The following is a 19211-nucleotide window of genomic DNA, read 5'->3' as shown; positions in this document are numbered from 1 at the left end:
CCAGAATATACATTAAACTCCCAATTCTGCTTCACATGAAAATCTATTATACCAGTTGCTGGGACTGACATTTTAAAGTCACTCTTATATCACAGAAAACAGCAGACAGAAATTTAGCATTCATTGTATAGTTAGTGAGCAAGGGCAGGAACAGAAAGGTCACTGTTGAGTTTCATGACCATTAAACTCAAAACAACCTTTTTTTTTTTTTTAAATAAAAAAGATCAGCAATTCTACAACAGAAGTATAATAATGAAACAAATTTCAAAGAATATTTGCCACTTAGTATTTACCTTAAAGTTCTAAGCACAAAGTTTCTTATAATTAAGTTTGATATACCAATTTGTTAGTAAGCAAAATAGAATATACTATACATATTCTTTCAAGTTAACCAACTTTAAACTAGCAATGTTGAAACTCTAAGAGCACCCTAAAAAGAACTCACTTCAAAGGTAAAGCTTTATATTTAAAAAAAATTTTTTTCCTCTGTAAAAGTCCTTCTAAATAGTTTTAAATTATGGGCTTTACTTTAGCACATGTGAGATTAAGTGACTGAAAATTAGGTAAAGCAGGTAAATAGGGAAAGGTTATCTACAGTTCTTCCCTGGGCCCTAAAGTTTTCCACATCAATCTGTACAGCTCCCACTGATAAAGGAAGATGTTTTACTCATACTGAGCAAACATACGCCATCAGGTTTTTACCACCTAGGATATACTATTTTCTTCTCTTGCCTATGTTCTTGACTATATTCAGTGAAATTTCAATGTAAAAAAAATACACTCTTTATAGAAATTTTTTGGAGGAGGGGGGAGGGTTGGGAGAAAAATGTATACACTACACAAACATTACCTTATGTAAAGAGCTTTAAAACAGTGTTGTAAATTGCATTTCAGACACTTCAATATAATAAACATACAAAATACAGTACTTTCTTAGTTTTCTGGCAGAGGGACAAAAGATTTCATACCTGTTGGAGGATATGGGCTCAGATTTTAGGCTCAAAATACAGTAAATTGGCAATAAGTGTGGATTATAGGTAAGAGAGAAACTAAAGAGCTAATCCATTTGTTTTCATGTGCAGATGAAATTCTGAAAGGTTAACAACAATGCCCACTGGAAACAATCTGTAATATCTATACTCTGAACCAGTGCAAAAAAAAAAAAATCAAAATGCAATTTTCATGAGTTACAAAGTGCAAAGCTCCCCTGAATCCAAGGTTACTGATAAACTCGGTTTTGACAGCTTTATAGTATTTTTTAATATCTTAAAGTGAAGTCAATAAAACAAAAGTTTCGCAAAACTTTTTTCAACATTTCAGTGATTTAACTCATTTCAAATGCTCAAAGTCCTAACTTCCTTTGTCACCATCACCCTAATTTTAAGAGGAAAGTTACACTGGTGATGAATTAGCAAAAAAAGTTTTTAAAATATCATTTTATATTTTCCTGACTCATTTTAGTAAGTGAAAATGGGCACCTTACCAGTATGATTCTTCAATAAACATGATCTATTCTCAAAGAATTTAAATATCTTCTAAATCTTAAGCTAGTCGCTGTCATTACTTAAATCAAAGTTCTTCAACCTTATTTCTAATATTCAAGGTCAACACTCATTTAGGAAATTTAACTTCCTTCATTTTCATTATGATTTTTATAAGACATGCTTTAAACTTGAAAATTACAAAACTTTCCTTCTGAAATTAAGGCTATATACTTTGCCCTTTTAAAATTATGGAGGTGCCTGTTTCTCCCACTATCTGTGGTAAAGATGTCAAACAGACACAGCTTTCTTTTAAAACTGCTTATTGCACTAAAAGAGAGCAAAAACAAGTTGTCATTTCTTAAAATAAACATGATTATATTTCTATAAAAGATGTTGCCAATATGATTCTATAATTATTAAAGCACTATTCTAATAAATATAAAAGAAAAGGAAGCTATACTTCAAAACACATACATATATGTTTATATATATACAACACACATATATATAAAAATATATATATATGAAAATCACATTAAGGTATGAGAGGCAGCAAATAAACTAGTAAAAAAAAACCCCAAAAAACCCTCCACAATCCCTTCTCTCCACCCAATTTCAGAGGTCTCAATCCTACACAGTTCCAATCATTTAAAATATTTACCCTTTATAAAAGTTTTAAGGGATTTCCATGTATAACACATAGAAACAGAAGACTTTAGAATACATATCACTTATATATAGAGAGAGTTACAACTTCTGACAAAGTTGTGTTCTTTTTTTATGTATTTATAGCAGCTTTAACAAACTCACTAAAGAAAAAGAATAGCTTAGGTTGCTACTGCTTATGTACACATTGCACAAATGGCAAATGTAAGTTGAGAGCAGGAGGGGGCAGACATTCACTCTCACAAAAACATATTTTTTATATATATATGTGTGTATATATATATATATAGATAGATAGATAGATAGATAGATTCTTAAGAAAGCAATACCAAGAGTTGAGGACTCAGAATTATGTATGAGACAAGACAGGAGTAGGGCGTGCAAAATAAAAATCTAGTTTGCCATGCTTCATATTCAAATGAACCAGATACATGAACATCTGAATGTTACTGGTAGCATCAGGGAAAAACAAATGTAGTTGATGAAGGCAAGCGTGGTAGAGAGAGAAATCATAGTGGTGGTGGGAGGATAATAAAAGGGAAAGAAAGTTCCCCAATGGAATGAACTATAAAATATATACAGAGATACATATATATCTATTATCAGTATAGATCCAGATATATATGCATATGCAGTATGCATGTATATAAGTAAAATATACAGATAACTTTTACAAGAACACATGAATGCACATTTTTTGCACACATAATTGTGAACAATCACTTTGATTATTCATATAGGTGTGTTTTTTAAAAAACCATCATTTACTTTTTCTTTACATTTTTTTTTTGCAAAGAGTTGTGCTGCCAAGCAACTTGAGGTAAAGGCATTAAAAGGGTTAGACTACAAGAAAGTGAAAACAAAATGATTGCGATACTTCCTACAGGAGACCGCACAAAAAAGCAGTTGGCTGGTTTCATATTGCATAATGGTGCTGTGTTCCTTGATGAAGTAAACAATCTTCCTTGTATCAACATAAAGATCATACCCTGGCCCCCACACAGCGTTGGTTTCTGTATGGCTGGAGGCATCCCCACTCAGCTGACTCCACTGGAAACATAGTTGTATGTTGATTCATCTTCCAGTTCTTCCTCTCAGAGAATATTCTTAGACTTTTTAAGCAAAGTACATTGTGCGTAAGGTATCTTGGTGAATCTGTACAGCCTTGGCAAGAGCTTGTGGATCTCGTCCATTGCTCTGTCCTGAAACGTGACTTCCTTCAGCACTGTAAGAAAAGTGGCAGTGAACACAAAACCAAACCCTATTCTGATGTAATAATTCTGAAAAATATTATTTGTAGAAAATTTTTAAAAAATTAAAAAAAATAGAGGCCAGTATAATGAATTCCTACATATCCATCATCCAGTTTCAATAATTATTAACTCAAGGCCAATTCTGTTTTACCTCTCACCTCTCCAGGACTATTTAAAAGTAAATCCAAGACATCCTATAATTCTGTCTGTATATATCACTTTTATTACCAATAATCTCTCCCTTGAATTAACCTGGTAAAGCAACAAAATCACTACATCACACTATTACTAAGAAGCCCAGACTGCACATTTTAATAGGAACCCTCATCTTGGGCAGTCAGTTCTATCATAGCTTTTCATTTGGATCACTGACTCTTCTAACAGCCTGTGGAACTTTAATTCTAAATGGCAGTACTTTATGGCAAAGAGAGAGGCACCTACTTACATGTAAACACTTAAAGAAATTTCCCACGAACATCCTAACACATAGAGCATACTTGGATTTGGGTGAGAATCTGTACTTGTTATGCTTTTATATTACCTGTCATGTTCTTTGTCCACAAGATGATATCTGGCTCTAAATGCTACCAGGTGAGCATAATACGCTGGTGCAGGTATAGAAACAGATCGTGTGCAGCGCACGTAAGTGTGGCAGAGCTGGTAAGTTAGCAGTTGAAGTTCATCTGCAGTAAAGCAGTTATCATCCCATAAAACATGATAGTGTGAAGGACGGCTGGTACCCTAGAGAAGGCAACGGAATATTCTGCTGATTTCTAAACTTTTAAATAAATATTCACCACAGACTAAGTTAAGTGAAAAAACAAGCTTTGTACATTAGCAAAATATATCCTAATTTAATAATCAATAAAAAAAACATTTAGCTGATTTGGGGTATATATCCCAAAGAAGTAAAAACAGGGACTCGAACAGATATTTGCACACCTAGGTTCAAAGCAGCATTATTCACAATAGCCAGAAGGTGGACACAATCCAAGTATCCACTGATGGATGAATGTATAATAAAAGGTGGTGTGTGTATGTATGTATGTATATGTATATATATATGTATATATATAACGGAATACTATTCAGTCTTAAAAAGAAAAATCTGCCACATACTGCAACATGGATGAACCTTGATGATGTTATGCTAAGTGAAATAAACCAGTAACAAAAGGACAAATATTGTACAATTCGCTTACATGAGGTACCTGAAGTAGTCGAGTTCATAGAGACAGAAAGTAGAATGGTGATCACCATGGGTTGGGGGGATGTGGGAATGGGGAGTTAGTGTTTAATGAGTACAGAGTATCAGGGAAGATGTATCAGGGAAGATGAAAAAGTTCCATAGATAGAAGGTGGTATGACTGCAGAATAATGTGAATTACTTAATGCCACAGAACTGTATATTTAAAAATGGTTGAAATGGTACATTGTATGTTGTGCGTTTTTTACCATAATAAAAAAACAAGAACATTAGTTGAGCTCCTATGTATTAGTCACTATGCTAGGGACTGTGAATTCAAAGAAAAACAAAGTAAACAATGTCAAAACAATGGAAACATAATTCAGTAGAGGAGTAGAGGAAATAGAGCATCTGTAATTATAAAACAACTAATAAATGGCTATAGTACTACTGGTACTTAGTCCTATATGAGAATACCAAAGGAAGTAATTGTGAGGGTGAGCCCTGGGGGTTCTTTACCAAGAGGGGAATGAGTGAGATTTGGCCATTATGGGATGGGTAGGGTGAGGAGACACTGGAGAGAATGAACAGCCTTAACAAAAGCATGGGGGCATAAAATTTCATGGCATATTTGGGGAATAGCTAATAAACTAGGATGAACAGAATATGGGGCACAAGGGGAAAAAGATGAAATTGAAATGAACATTTGGAATCAGACTGAATGAAATGCTTAGGAATTTGGACTTTCACCTGTAGGCAGCAGGGAAAGCACTGCACAGCTTTTTTTTAATAGGAGAGGTTTTGGGTGTGATAAGATTGGGGGTTTTATAAAAGTAACATCAGCAGTAATATGGAGGATGGGTTAGAAACAGAATCATGATGAAGCAGAAAATAGAAAATCTGAACAGACCTATTACTAGTGATTGAATCAGTAATCAAAAGCTTCCCAACAAATAAAAGTCCAGGACCAGACAGCTTTACTGGTGAATTTTACCAAACATTCAAAGAAGAATTAATACCAATCCTTCTCAAACTTCCAAAAAATAGAAGAGAAGGGAGCTCTTCCAAACTCATTTTACAAGGCTAGCATTACCTTCATACCAAAACCAGACAGACAAGGATGCCTCAAGAAAAGAATTACAGGCCGATATCCCTAATGAACATAGATGCAAAAATCCTTGACAAAATATTAGCAAACCAACTTCAACATTAAAGGGATCGTAAACCATGATTAAGGGGGATTTATTCTAGGATGTGAGGATGGGTCAACATTTGCAAATCAATCAATGTGATACACCACACTAACAAAATGAAGGATAAAAATCATATGATCATCTCAATAGAGGCAGAAAAAGCATTTGAGTATTTATAATAAAGACTGTCAATGCAGGTATAGAGGGAACGTACTTCAACATAATAAAGGCCATATATGACAAGCCCACAGCTAACATCATACTCAATCATACTCTAAGATCAGGAACAAGACAAAGATGCCCACTCTCACCACTTTAACATAGTTATTGAAAGTCCTAGCCAGTGAAATTAGCCAAGAAAAAGAAATAAAATATTATACAGATCTTCCTTGACTTACGATGGGGTTATGTTCCAATAAACCCATTTTAAGTTGAAGATATCCTAAGTCAAAATGCATTTAATACACCTAACCTACTGAACCTCATAGCTTAGCCTAGCCTAACTCAAACGTGTTCAGAACACTTATGTTAGCCAATAGTTGGGCAAAATCATCTAACACAAAGCTTATTTTACAATAAAGTGTTAAATACCTCATGTAATTTATTGAATACTGTACTGAAAGTGAAAAACAGAATGGCTATATGGGTACAGAATGGTTGTGAGTATATCAGTTTTTTACTCTTGTGATCGTGTGACCTATTGGCAGCTGTGGCTTGCTGCTGCTGCCCAGCATCATGAGAGTATTGTACTGTATATCACTAGCTGGGGAAAAGATCAAAATTCAAAATTTGAAATACAGTTTCTACTGAATGCATATCACTTTCGCACCACTGTAAAGTCAAAAAATAGTCAAACTATCATATGTTGGGGACTGTATATTATAAAGCTATACTAATTAAACAGTATGGTAAAAACAGGCACATAGATCGATCAGTGGATCAGAATAGAGCCCAGAAATAAACCATGTACATATGATCAATTAATTTATGACAAAGGAAGCAAGAACTTACAATGGGGAGAGGACAGTCTCTTCAATAAATGGGGTTGGGAAAACTGGACAGCCACATGCAAAGAATGAAAATGGAGCACTATCTTATAGCATACACTATACACTAAAATTAACTCAAAATGGTTTAAAGATTTAAATGTAAGACCTGAAACCATAAAACTCCTGGAAGAAAACATAGGCAATAAGCTCCTTGATATAGGTCTTGGTGATGATTTTTTTTGATCTGACACCAAAAGCAAAAGCAACAAAACCAAAAATAAACAAGCAGAACTACACCAAATTAAAAAGCTTCTGCACAGCAAAGGAAGCCATCAGGAAAACAAAAAGGCAACCTACTAAATGGGAGAAAATATTTGCAAATCATGTATCTGATAAGGGGTTAATATCCAAAATATATAAAGAACTCATACAATTCATAGCAAAAGAAAAAAATCCAGTTGAAAAATGGGCAGATCTGAATAGACATTTTTCCAGAGAAGACATACAGATGGTCAACAGGCACGTGAAAAAAAGGTTAACATCGTTAATCATCAGGGAAATGCAAATCAAAATCACAATGTGATATCACCTCATAGCTGTTGGAGTGGCTATTATCCAAAAGATTAGAAATGACAAGCGTTGGTGATGACAGAAAAGGGAACTTTTTTTCTGGGGGGGGGGGGGCACATGGTGGGGCATGCGGGATCTTAGTTCCAGGGATTGAATTCATGCCCCCTGCATGGAAGCGTGGAAGTCCTAACCACTGGACTGCCAGGGAATTCCCTGGGAACTTAAAAAAAATTTTTTTTTTGTATTGAAGTATAGTTGATTTACAATGTTGTGTTAGTTTCTGGTGTATAGCAAAGTGATTCAGTTATACATATATATACATTCTTTTTTATATTATTTTCCATTATCGTTTATCACAGGATACTAAATATAGTTCCCTGTGCTATACAATAGGGCCTTGTTGTTTATCCATTCTATATATAATAGTTTGCATCTACTAGTCCCAAACTCCCAATCCATCACCCCCGCCACCCTAGCAACCACAAGTCTGTTTTCTATGTCTGTGAGTCTGTTGCTGTTTTGTAGATAAGTTCATTTGTGTCATATTTTAGATTCCACACTAAGTGATACCATATGGCATTTGTCTTTCTCTTTCTGACTTACTTGACTTAGTAGGATAATCTCTAGGTCCATCTATGTTGCGGCAAATAACATTATTTCATTCTTTTTTATGGCTGAGTAGTATTCCATTGTAATATACATACCACATCTTCTTTATCCATTCATCTGTTGATGGACATTTAGGTTGTATCCATGTCCTGGCTATTGTAAATAGTGCTGCAATGAACACTTGAGTGCATGTATCTTCTTTTCTTTAAAAAAATATTTATTTATTTTATTTATTTTCTCTATTTTTTTGGCTGTGTCGGGTCTTAGTTGCAGCATGCGGGATCTTTTGTTGCAGCGCACAGGTTCTCTCTCTAGTTGTGGCAGAGGGGCTTCTAGTTGTGGTATGCTAGTTTTTCTTTCTCTAGTTGTGGCGCACAGGCTCCAGAGTGCATGGGCTCTGTAGTTTGTGGCATGCAGGCTCTCCCATTGAGGTGTGAGAGCTCAATAGTTGTGGCACACAGGCTTAGTTGCCCTGCGGCATGTGGGATCTTAGTTCCCCGACCAGGGATCGATCCCAGGTCCCCTGCATTGGAAAGCAGATTCTTTACCACTGTACCACCAGGGAAGTCCCTCATGTACCTTTTACTAAATTCCCTCACTTCCTTTCCTTCTTTTTTAAACATTTATCTATCTATCTACCTATCTATCTATCTGTCTATCTTTGGCTGCTTTGGGTCTTTGTTGCTGCGTGTGGGCTTTCTTTAGTTGCGGTGAGCAGGGGCTACTCTTTGTTGCAGTGCGCGTGCTTCTTGTGGTGGCTTCTCTTGTTGTGGAGCACGGGCTCTAGGCACGCGGGCTTCAGTAGTCGTGGCTCATAGGCTCTAGAGCGCAGGCTCAGTAGTTGTGGCACACGGGCCTAGTTGCTCCGTGGCATGTGGGATCTTCCCAGACCAGGGCTCGAATCCGTGTCCCCTGCATTGGCACGTGGATTCTTAACCACTGCACCACCAGGGAAACCCCCTGCATGTATCTTTTGTATTTATAGTTTTCTCTGGGTATATGCCCAAGAGTGGGACTGCAGGATCATATGGCAACTCTATTTTCATTATTATTTTTAAAAATTAATTAATTAATTAATTAATTATGGCTGCATTGGGTCTTCGTTACTGCGTGCGGGCTTCCTCTAGATGTGGTGAGCAGGGCTACTCTTCGTTGCGGTCTGAGGGCTTCTCATTGCGGTGGTATCTCTTGCTGCGGAGCGTGGGCTCTAGGCGTGCGGGCTTCAGTAGTTGTGGCACGTGGGCTCAGTAGTTGTGGCTCACAGGCTCTAGAATGCAGGCTTGGTAGTTGTGGTGCACGGGCTTAGGTGCTCCGCGGAATGTGGGATCTCCCGGACCAGGGCTAGAACCCGTGTCCCCTTTGGCAGGCAGATTCTTAACCACTGCGCCACCAGGGAAGTCTTGGCAACTCTATTTTTAGTTTTTTGAGGAACCTCCATACTGTTTTCCATAGTGGCTGCACCAGTTTACTCTCCCACCAACAATGCATGAGAGTTCTCTTTTGAACCCTCCTACACCGTTGGTGAGAATGTAAATTGGTGCAGCCACTATGGAAAACAGTATGGAGGTTCCTCAAAAAATTAAAAACAGAAATACCATATGATCTAGCAGTTCCACTTATGGGTATTTATCTGAAGAAAACAAAAACACTAATTCAAAAAGTATGCACCACTATGTTCATTGCAGCATTATTTGCAATAGCTAAGATACGGAAACAACCTAAGTGTCCATCGATGGATGAATAGATAAAGAAATTGTGATATATATATATGGACATTATGCTAAGTAAAATAAGTCAGACAGAGAAAGACAAATGCCATATATCTGGAATCAAAATGAATAAATGAAAAATAATTTAAAAAGCACGGTCAAAGATACAGAGAACAGATTGGTGGTTGCCAGAGGCAGGGGTGGGTGAAATGGGTGAACGGTTTTTGTTTTTACTTTAAATAAACACCACCACCACCACCCCCATGGGAAAAAAAAAAGAAAAAAAAGAAAACAGGAAGAGACTAAAAGCAAGGGGAGCAATTAGGAGGCTGCTGCACTAGTGCTGGTATGAGATGATGAATGTATGAAGTATGAAAATGGCAGTGGTAAAGGAGAAAAGAGACAGGTCAGTTCGTACATTAGCAAATATTTGTTTATCATTTTTCAGACACTGTGCAAGATTTTGGGGATAAAGTTCAAATTACTACCAAATCCTACCTCCCCCAAATTTGTATGTTTATAATGCATGTATAATATATTGTACATTCACACATTCAGTATTTACTGAACACTCACTATATGCCATGTCCTGTATCAGGTTCTGGGCACACAGTAATGAATAAGACACACATTCCAGTGATGAGACAGATAGCACATAAATAAAACCATCAGAAACTGGGCTATCAAGATAGACCTAGAGTCTGTCATACAGAGTGAAGTAAGTCAGAAAGAGAAAGACAAATACTGTATGCTAACACATATATATGGAATTTAAGAAAAAAAAATGCCATGAAGAACCTAGGGGTAAGACAGGAATAAAGACACAGACCTACTAGAGAATGGACTTGAGGATATGGGGAGGGGGAAGGGTAAGCTGTGACAAAGCAAGAGAGAGGCATGGACATATATACACTACCAAACGTAAGGTAGATAGCTAGTGGGAAGCAGCCGCATAGCACAGGGAGATCAGTTTGGTGCTTTGTGACCGCCTGGAGGGGTGGGATAGGGAGAGTGGGAGGGAGGGAGACGCAAGAGGGAAGAGATATGGGAACATATGTATATGTATAACTGATTCACTTTGTTATAAAGCAGAAACTAACACACCATTGTAAAGCAATTATACTCCAATAAAGATGTAAAAAGAATAGAGAATTAAAATGTAGGGTAGCATGGAAGACTGACTATGTCTGTGGTTACATTAGATTCCACGGTTAGAGAAGGCCTGTCTCTCTGAGAAAGAGACATGGAAGTGAGCTCTGTATGATAAGGAGGTCTTGTAAGATCAGGGGAAATAGCATTTCAGGCGCAGAGAAGACATAGGGCTAAAGTCCTAACTATTTACAATTCATTCAGTTCTCTCCCATCACCATTCTAGTCCCAACCACCAGTATCTTTTGCTTGGACTATGTTAAAAGACTCCTAACTGATGTCCTTAATATCACTCTTACTCCCCAGTACAAACAGTACTTAAATAAGAGTGAATTAAAAAACAAAACAAAACACACACCTAATTATGTTAGTGTCTAGTTTAAAGTATTTTAATAGCTTCCCAATGCACTTAGACTAAATCCAAGTCCTTATCTTTGCTCAACAAGGCCCATAGGGTCCAGCCTAGGCTACCTCTCTAACTTACTCTCATACTGCAGCAGCAGCCTCCATTTGATTCCTTCAGTGGACAATTTTTTTTCCACCAAAAGGGCCTGTATATGCGCCTCTTCCTCATTCTTGGCTTGGTTAACTCCTACTCATTCCTCAAGATCTTATCTTAAATGTCATTTCTCAGGGAAGCTTTTTGTGATCTCCCAATCTAATCTAAATCAGTTCCGCAATGAAGTCTCTCTTCCTATCTTTACTTTCCTTTTATTGCACCTAACCCAATTTATAAGTATGTATTTGTGCGATGACTTACTTAATAAATCTCCCCCAATACACTAAAAGAGGAAAGTATTGTGTTATTTGTTCACTCCACATACCTAGTATCAACACCTATCTTCTAAGAGGTACACAATAAATATCTGTTGATTGAATAACCTCTGCCTTTTGGGACCTTATAGACTAGTGGAAAGGGGAGAGAAAGAAAAGTTTGATTACAATGCTGTGTAATAAGTGCAACAAAAAGGTATGCATAGGGTGCTCAGGCAGTGCAGAGAGGGGCACTTGTCTTGGGGAAGGATACAAGACTACTGGGAAGAGCTGATGTCTGAGATGAGTCTTAAAGGATGAGCAGGAGTAAGTTAGGGAAGAAATACTTAAGGTAAGGAAGCAGCATGGACAGGATACTTATGAGAATTACCTAAAAAGTAGTTTAGAATGGCTGCAGCTGTGTTGTATGTTTGTGTATGTAAAAGAGAGGAGACAGTCATACACAGAGGAAGAGAAAAGGAGAGGGAAGGAGTAGGAGGGAAGAATAGGAGGGAAGAATGGGAGAACAGAGCGAGAGACAGAGAGACTGAGGGTATAGCAGCAGCGAAGGGAGCAGGATAGTGGATATAAGGACTTGAGTCTATAGGTTGTCCTAGGAAGATGAGACTTCACCTTCAATGGATGTGAAGCACTAAGTAGATGAATGATAGGATCTTAGCTTTTTTTTTTTTTTAAATAAATTTATTTATGGTTGGGTCTTCGTTGCTGCACCGTGGGCTTTCTCTAGTTGCGGCGAGCGGGGGCTACTCTTCACTGCGGTGCACAGGCTTCTCAGTGTGGTGGCTTCTCTTGCTGCGGAGCACAGGCTCTAGGCACACAGGCTTCAGTAGTTGTGGCTCGCGAGCTCTAGAATGCAGACTCAGTAGTTGTGGCGCACGGGCTTAGTTGCTCCACGGCATGTGGGATCTTCCTGGGCCAGGGCTCGAACCCGTGTCCCCTGCATTGGCAGGCAGATTCTTAACCATTGTACCACCAGGGAAGTCCGGATCTTAGCTGTTTTAATTAATCTAATGAGAACAGACTAAATGAGGGCACCCAGGATCATCATGTAATTATATAGGAAAGTAATAATGAGAACTTGAACTAAGCAGGGGAGGTGAGGATAATAAGAGATAGGGGCTTCCCTGGTGGCACAGTGGTTAAGAATCCACTTGCCAATGCAGGGGGCATGGGTTCGAGCCCTGGTCTGGGAAGATCCCACATGCCACTGAGCAACTAAGCCTGTGCGCCACAACTACTGAGGCTGCGCACTAGAGCCCGTGAGCCACAACTACTGAGCCCATGTGCCTAGAGCCCACGCTGCACAAGAGAAGGCATGACAATGAGAAGCCCGTGCACTGCAACAAAGGGTAGCCCCCGCTCGCTGCAAGTAGAGAAAGCCCACACACAGCAACGAAGACCCAACACAGCCAAAAAAGAAAAAAAAGAATAAGAGATAGGTCTTAGACTAAGAAGATAGTTTCTGTAGAGTTCAGGGATTCCATTAGATAAGGGTGGCAGGTGAGAGGGTACAATCAAAAATAACTTCAAGATCTGGAAATCAGGAGAAAAGTTGTATCTGTAAAAAGAGATTTCAAAGTCATAAATATTACTTGAACTTAAATTTTTTTTTTCCGGCTGTGCTGCACAGCCTGCAGGATCTTAGTTCCCTGACCAGGGACTGAACCCAGGCCCACGGCAGTAAAAGAGCTGAGTCCTAACCACTGGACCGCCAGGTAATTCCCTGAAGTTAAAATTTTAAAAGGTGGGTGGGAGCTTCCCTGGTGGTGCAGTGGTTGAGAGTCCGCCTGCCGATGCAGTGGACACGGGTTCGTGCCCCGGTCCGGGAGCATCCGACGTGCCGCGGAGTGGCTGGGCCCGTGAGCCATGGCCGCTAAGCCTGCGTGTCCGGAGCCTGTGCTCCGCAACGGGAGAGGCCACAACAGTGAGAGGTTCATGTACCGCGAAAAAAAAAAAAAAAAAAAGGTGGGTGGAAGAAGAACGAAACCTAGAAAAAACAGAAGGGTAAGATGACAGGTAGGATAAAATGTGTAGTGGAAGCCAAATGGTAGACGGTTTTGATGAGTGCATGATTATAACAGAGTCAGAAGTTACAGAGATCAAGGAGCAATAATGGTGGGGCAGAAGGCAGTTTGCTATAAGCTGAAGAGGAAATAAGTGTAGTCTTTTTTGTTCTTAATGTAAACCTTTTATAGAAGTAAATATATAGAGAGAAAAATTCATGTACCATACATGTAGACTGATGAATTTTTCACAAAGAGAATATACCCATGAAACCAGCACCCAAATCAAGAAACTCAATGTTAACTGCAACCACAAAGCCCCTTTGTGCCCTCTCAGGGTCACTACCCTACCTGCCACCCTGGGTTCCTTGGGATACATGGAGAGAAACTTAAGGTTAAAATATGTACTCGAATGACAATAGATTTTATCTCAGAAGGTACTTTTAACTTTGTTTTGCTGACTGTTACCACCCACCATGAAAATGTAACACATTGATTGTAAACAGGAGCAGTTATAAGAACAAATATAAGTGAGTAGGACAATAATTTTAAAGCCCTAAGAGTGAAACTGGGGTTATTGTATGTGGGACATATAAAGCTTTAAGATTCAGATATACACTTAGGTACATCTTCCTGAAATTTCTATTTTAATCAATGGCAAGTATACTAAAATAATTTTGGGCTACATTCTCTCAGATATTCTGTGAATGTGGATTCACTCTCTGCTGCTGGAAAGTTTGAGAAGCACTGAATTACAGCTTATGTTTTACTAAGTATAGCTAAAAAATTAACAAAAAGATTTTCTGAAAATAAGACTTAGAATTATTTAACTGAAACTTAAAGCTGTAATTCTACAACTAAACTCTTTCACATGCTCAATATCTGCCAGTAAATGTCAAAGTTTTCTATGAAGTATTATTATCAAAAAGAATATATCAAAGGAACAATCAGGTATTTTAGATTTTTTTGAAGGTTTACATTAAATTAAGGACATAGTTTAGGGAGATGCCTTCTATTAAAATACTTATATTCTGGTACTTTCGTAGAAATAAGTCCCTCTCAAGGTGAAAAAGGGGATATGATTTAGTTACTGAAAGTTTCATCTAATTTCGTGTGGAAAAAATCTGAAGTGCAGAGAAGAATATTTCTTTCTCTTTTTTCTGAGATTAAAAAAATATGCCTAAGAACAGAAGTTCCTGAATAAAAACATTTCACCCAAAGTATAGGCTTACCTGTATTCCAGCATGGCTACAGAGGTAAAAATCAAACTCATATGGGTGTGTAATGTCTGTATCAACTGTTGTTCCAGCTGGGATATTGCCACTTCTTCCGACCTAGATTTGTTTGGTCAAAGTTTAAACAAACAAGACAAAGGTAAAGAATGTGTCTGAAAGCACTTTTAAAAAGATATAAATACATAGGCTGATCCCATGTTTCACTACTTTTGGCTTGAAATATTACTTAAGCAGGCATTAAGAGCAGACCTTATTCTAGTCCTAGTTCCTACTCTTAAATGTTGCTGAAAGTGAAAGCTGATAACAAAGAGTTATTAGTCTCTACTGATGCTTAGTTGGTAGTTGATCGCAATATGGGTAGAAAACTTAAAAAAAATTTTTTTTTAAAGTTACTTTAAGTGCTCCAATTTATGACATCTGTGCAGAGCAGGTACTCTTGAATGTGCAGTTTTATGAAAATTAGCATTTTTCTCAGAGAACCCTATATTTTTAGAGGGAAAGAATGCTGACAACAGCATCAACTGGAGTCACCATTTGTTAACCATTTATATGCCAGGTACTTTACATACGTTATTTCTAATCCTCATAATCCTGCAAGTTAGGCATTATTCCCATTTGTCTGGGGGGAATCTACAGCTCAGGAATACAAAATAACTTGCCCAATAGCATACAATAAAGGGCAGAACTGAGAGTCAAACATGGAAATGACTGCAAAGGCCCTATTTCTTTTATTTCATATTAGCAGTTTCAACATCTTGTAAGAAAACAGATACCATGATTTTCTCTGAGTAATACATGATGTAAATGAAAAAGTTCGAAACTCCTGATAATGAAAGTCTCCTAATAAAACACTTTAAATGCATATATATACTTACCTCTACCTCCTTATCCCTAACATATTTAAAATCATTAATTGTAAGTCGAGGTTTACAAGGCTAACAAATCAGAGACTCTTTTACTGACTCAGACATTATTTCTGCTGTGTGAGGGACTGTTACCAGGTGGTGGCTGGAGTTATATCTGTGTGGACCAACCAGCTAGCTTCACCAAATCACAAAATAAAGAAAACAGTTCATAAACTACTAAATTATGCCTATTCTTAACACACAAATCTCCTAATTAATATATATTTGAAAGTTTTATTCTCTTTAGAGAGGCAGCAGAATGCCTGGGTTCATATCAGAGCTCCACCAGTTTCTAGTCATGAAATCTAGGGCACAGTATTTTCCTCTCTATGCCTATTTCCTCATTTATAATTATCTCTCATCTATTATGATTAGTAGATTTAGAGCAAAGATGAAAGAGAAGCAAACAAATGAAGGAAAGGCACAATTAAACATCAGTTGCAAGAAATCATTAAATCTAACTTAGGTTTTCCTGATCTAACTTTTGAAGAAACCTTTGGTTTTCTAGGTACAGAAATGTAATTTGGGGCACAGGCCTTTAACAACATGGAGGCCAAAATAAAACTATCATTACTGCTATTAGAGATGTGGTATAGGACAGTGATTAAGAGTACTCTGGAGCCAGATTGCTTATTTTGAGTCCTAGCTCTACCAATTTAACCTCCATGTGCCACAGTTTCCTACTGTGAAAAATGGGGATAATAATAAGTACCTCATAGTGTTGTTTGTGAGGGTTAAATTTATAAAAAATATCCAGAACAGTGCCTGCCATTATGCCCTCTTTTTCTCTATCACTACCACCATTACCACCACTCTACAACTAGGTAACCTCCACTGAGGGCTTAGCATGTGCCAAGCACCGTTCTAAGTACATTACACATTTTAATTAAAAAAAAAATCCTTTCAAAACCCCAAATAAGGCAAATATTAATATTATCCAAACCTTGCTCAGAAAGAAACCGGCACAGAGATGTTAAGTTCCTTGCCCAAAGCTACACAACGAGTGTCATCAAAGACCAGATGTACCAAAGACAAGACACACTCCTTTCTTTTTCAGTCTTTTCTATTGGTCCCCTTTCCCAAGGGGACACTGGCCCTTGTGCTCCTCAGATTTCTCTGCTCTAAGGTTTACAGGATGGGGGCAGAGCGCTGAAGAGGACAGTTAGTTTGCATGAATTTTCACTAATCACTCTAGAATGTCCCTAGCTTGTAAAATTAATTTTTACAAGATATTTTTAAAATAGAACATACCTTTTTGCTTCTGAACATTTAAGGAAAATATGAATAAAAAGAACAATTTAAAAACTATGCGTTTCTTCACAACAACAAAAAAGTACAATGGGATTTTGAACATTTGGAGGGTTACTAGAAATTCTAGAAAGTTAAAAATTAACTTATTTTGATGCTTCTATACTCATAATCAATCTGCTTTGCTGTAACCTACTACTATATATCAGAAACTCTGCTGTTGGCAGAGAGCCTCTGTTAAGTGCTCTATGAACTATGTTAGATAACCTTTGATTATAATAGTATTACAATAAATGTAAGATTACCCTTTCAGTCCTATCAGCACAAAATAATCGAGTGTGATGTCTCTTCTGAACTACAATGTAAGTTATTCCAGGTTGATAGTCTTTCTCCAAACTGATGCAGGCTTCTCGAATTGCTAGTAGTTCATAATATAATACCTAGAGAAGATGAAATGGAAAGATTTGATCTAGTCAGTTGTTCTCCTATACATACTTCAAAGTAAGACAATGATTTAGACTTAGAATTTCTTAAACTCATCACCTCACAGCTAATTATACTTCTCTATTCCATTTTAACTATTATCAGAGCATGGTCTTAGCAATCAAGGCTTACATATCCAGTAAATATTTTAAAAGGGAAAATCTAAGGAAGTATCAACATTTGACTTTAGGAACTCTCAATTAAGGTTCCTAACTTCAGAACTAGACACCATATTATAAACACAGTATCTGATTTAACCACAGTATGATGAGAATCCCAGGCAACCAACCTGCCTAAACTGCCCCTCTGAAACACCATCCCGATAAAAGATGATACGAGTAGGTTTGAACCGAGTTGACTTATAAAACTGAATGAGAAGTTCTCGGACCATGGAGGCAAGGTCCTGGATGATCTCCTGTCGGGGTCTCTGAACTCTTACTGTAGCACAGTATCTGCTTGGGTGGGCATCCATACTACCTACAACCTAGGTTGAAAAAAGTAAAGAAAACATAGAAATTAAGGTATTCAGAACTATACGAATATGAATTTTACCACAAAAAAGTTGAAAAAACAGGAAAAGGATTTCATTTAAATTTGTATTTTATTATAACCTTAACTATTTATCACAGTTCATTTTGAAAGTAATAAAAATAGATAATTCCAGTGAAGAACAGAATAAAAGCCCCAGTCTAGGGTCAAAAACTATTTTCCCATAAGTAGGCTGTACTTTATATTTAACAATTTGGTTCTAATTTACAGATGTTGCTGGTAAACCTAAATATTAGTAAGGAAAGAAAGACAAAGAGATGTACATAGAGGAAGGAGATAAATAAAAAAGAAGGTCCATTCAAACTCTTGATTTCTCTTTATAGCTCTTACAGTTTAGCAAACTACCCCAGAAGCCATATTCAAGATGACTTTGGCATTACCTTAAGAACTCTTATGCTTCATAAATTTTAAATCTTGGTTTTGAGAGTAGCTATCTTAATTTTTTCTCTCTGTGTCTTAATACTGTTATGTGTTTGGAGCAGAGGGAACGCTGAAGCATGAACTTATAAGTTCTCCTTGACTGTAGTCACTCAAAGATCTACTGAAGCATGATCACTGGAACCAGAATATTTAAAAGTGTTCACACATCATTGATCAGAGCCTGGGCCAAGAACCAGCTGGTTATTCTACCTCCAGCTTCTCTTTCTTCTCGGGTAGTATCTAAAACAAAGTCATGCTTCAAAAATGGACCTCTGCACCTCCATGTTCACTGCAGCATTATTTACACAGCCAAGACATGGAAACAACCTAAGTGTCATTGATGGACGGATGAATAAAGAAAATGTGGCATATACATACAATAGAATATCATTGGGCCATAAAAAATAATGAAATCTTGCCATTTGTGACAACATGGATGGACCCTGAGGGCATTATGTTAAGTGAAATAAGTCAGACAGAGACAAATACCATATGATGCCACTTATATGTGGAATCTAAAAACAAAAAACAAACAAAAAATCCCTACTGAGTTCACAGATATAGAGAACAGACCGGTGGTTGCCAGAGGGGTGGGGTATGGGTGAAATGGCTCAAAATGTACAAACTTCCAGATGTAAAATAAATAAGCCATGGGGATGTAATGTACACCATGGTGACTACAGTTAATACTGTACTGCATATTTGAAAATTGCTAAGAGAGTAAATCTTAAAAGTTCTCAGCACTTGCAATTCAGGGGACGCCAGTTTGATCCCTGGTCAGGGAAC

General features: G+C 37.4%; 1 protein-coding gene across 4 annotated transcripts in view; it reads right to left on the bottom strand.

Moving 5' to 3' along the window:
• Positions 1-379: 379 nt before the first annotated feature.
• The window catches only part of AGO3 (argonaute RISC catalytic component 3), a 116997-nt gene continuing 98165 nt past the window's right edge, over positions 380-19211 (bottom strand). For 3 of the 4 annotated variants that reach the window (XM_060089481.1, XM_060089483.1, XM_060089484.1), the window contains 5 exons: positions 17746-17940; positions 17279-17413; positions 14818-14919; positions 3945-4144; positions 380-3375 (listed from right to left, as the gene is read on the bottom strand). In XM_060089481.1, the coding sequence (XP_059945464.1) occupies positions 3267-3375; positions 3945-4144; positions 14818-14919; positions 17279-17413; positions 17746-17940 (741 nt within the window). In that variant the 3' untranslated portion in view covers positions 380-3266. The remainder of the gene's footprint in view (positions 3376-3944; positions 4145-14817; positions 14920-17278; positions 17414-17745; positions 17941-19211) is intronic. The other variant, XM_060089482.1, reaches the window with a different exon arrangement.

The sequence above is a fragment of the Mesoplodon densirostris genome, chromosome 2, assembly GCF_025265405.1.
Source record: "Mesoplodon densirostris isolate mMesDen1 chromosome 2, mMesDen1 primary haplotype, whole genome shotgun sequence".
Lineage (NCBI taxonomy): Eukaryota > Metazoa > Chordata > Mammalia > Artiodactyla > Ziphiidae > Mesoplodon > Mesoplodon densirostris.
This window is presented reverse-complemented; position numbering and strand designations above follow the sequence as displayed.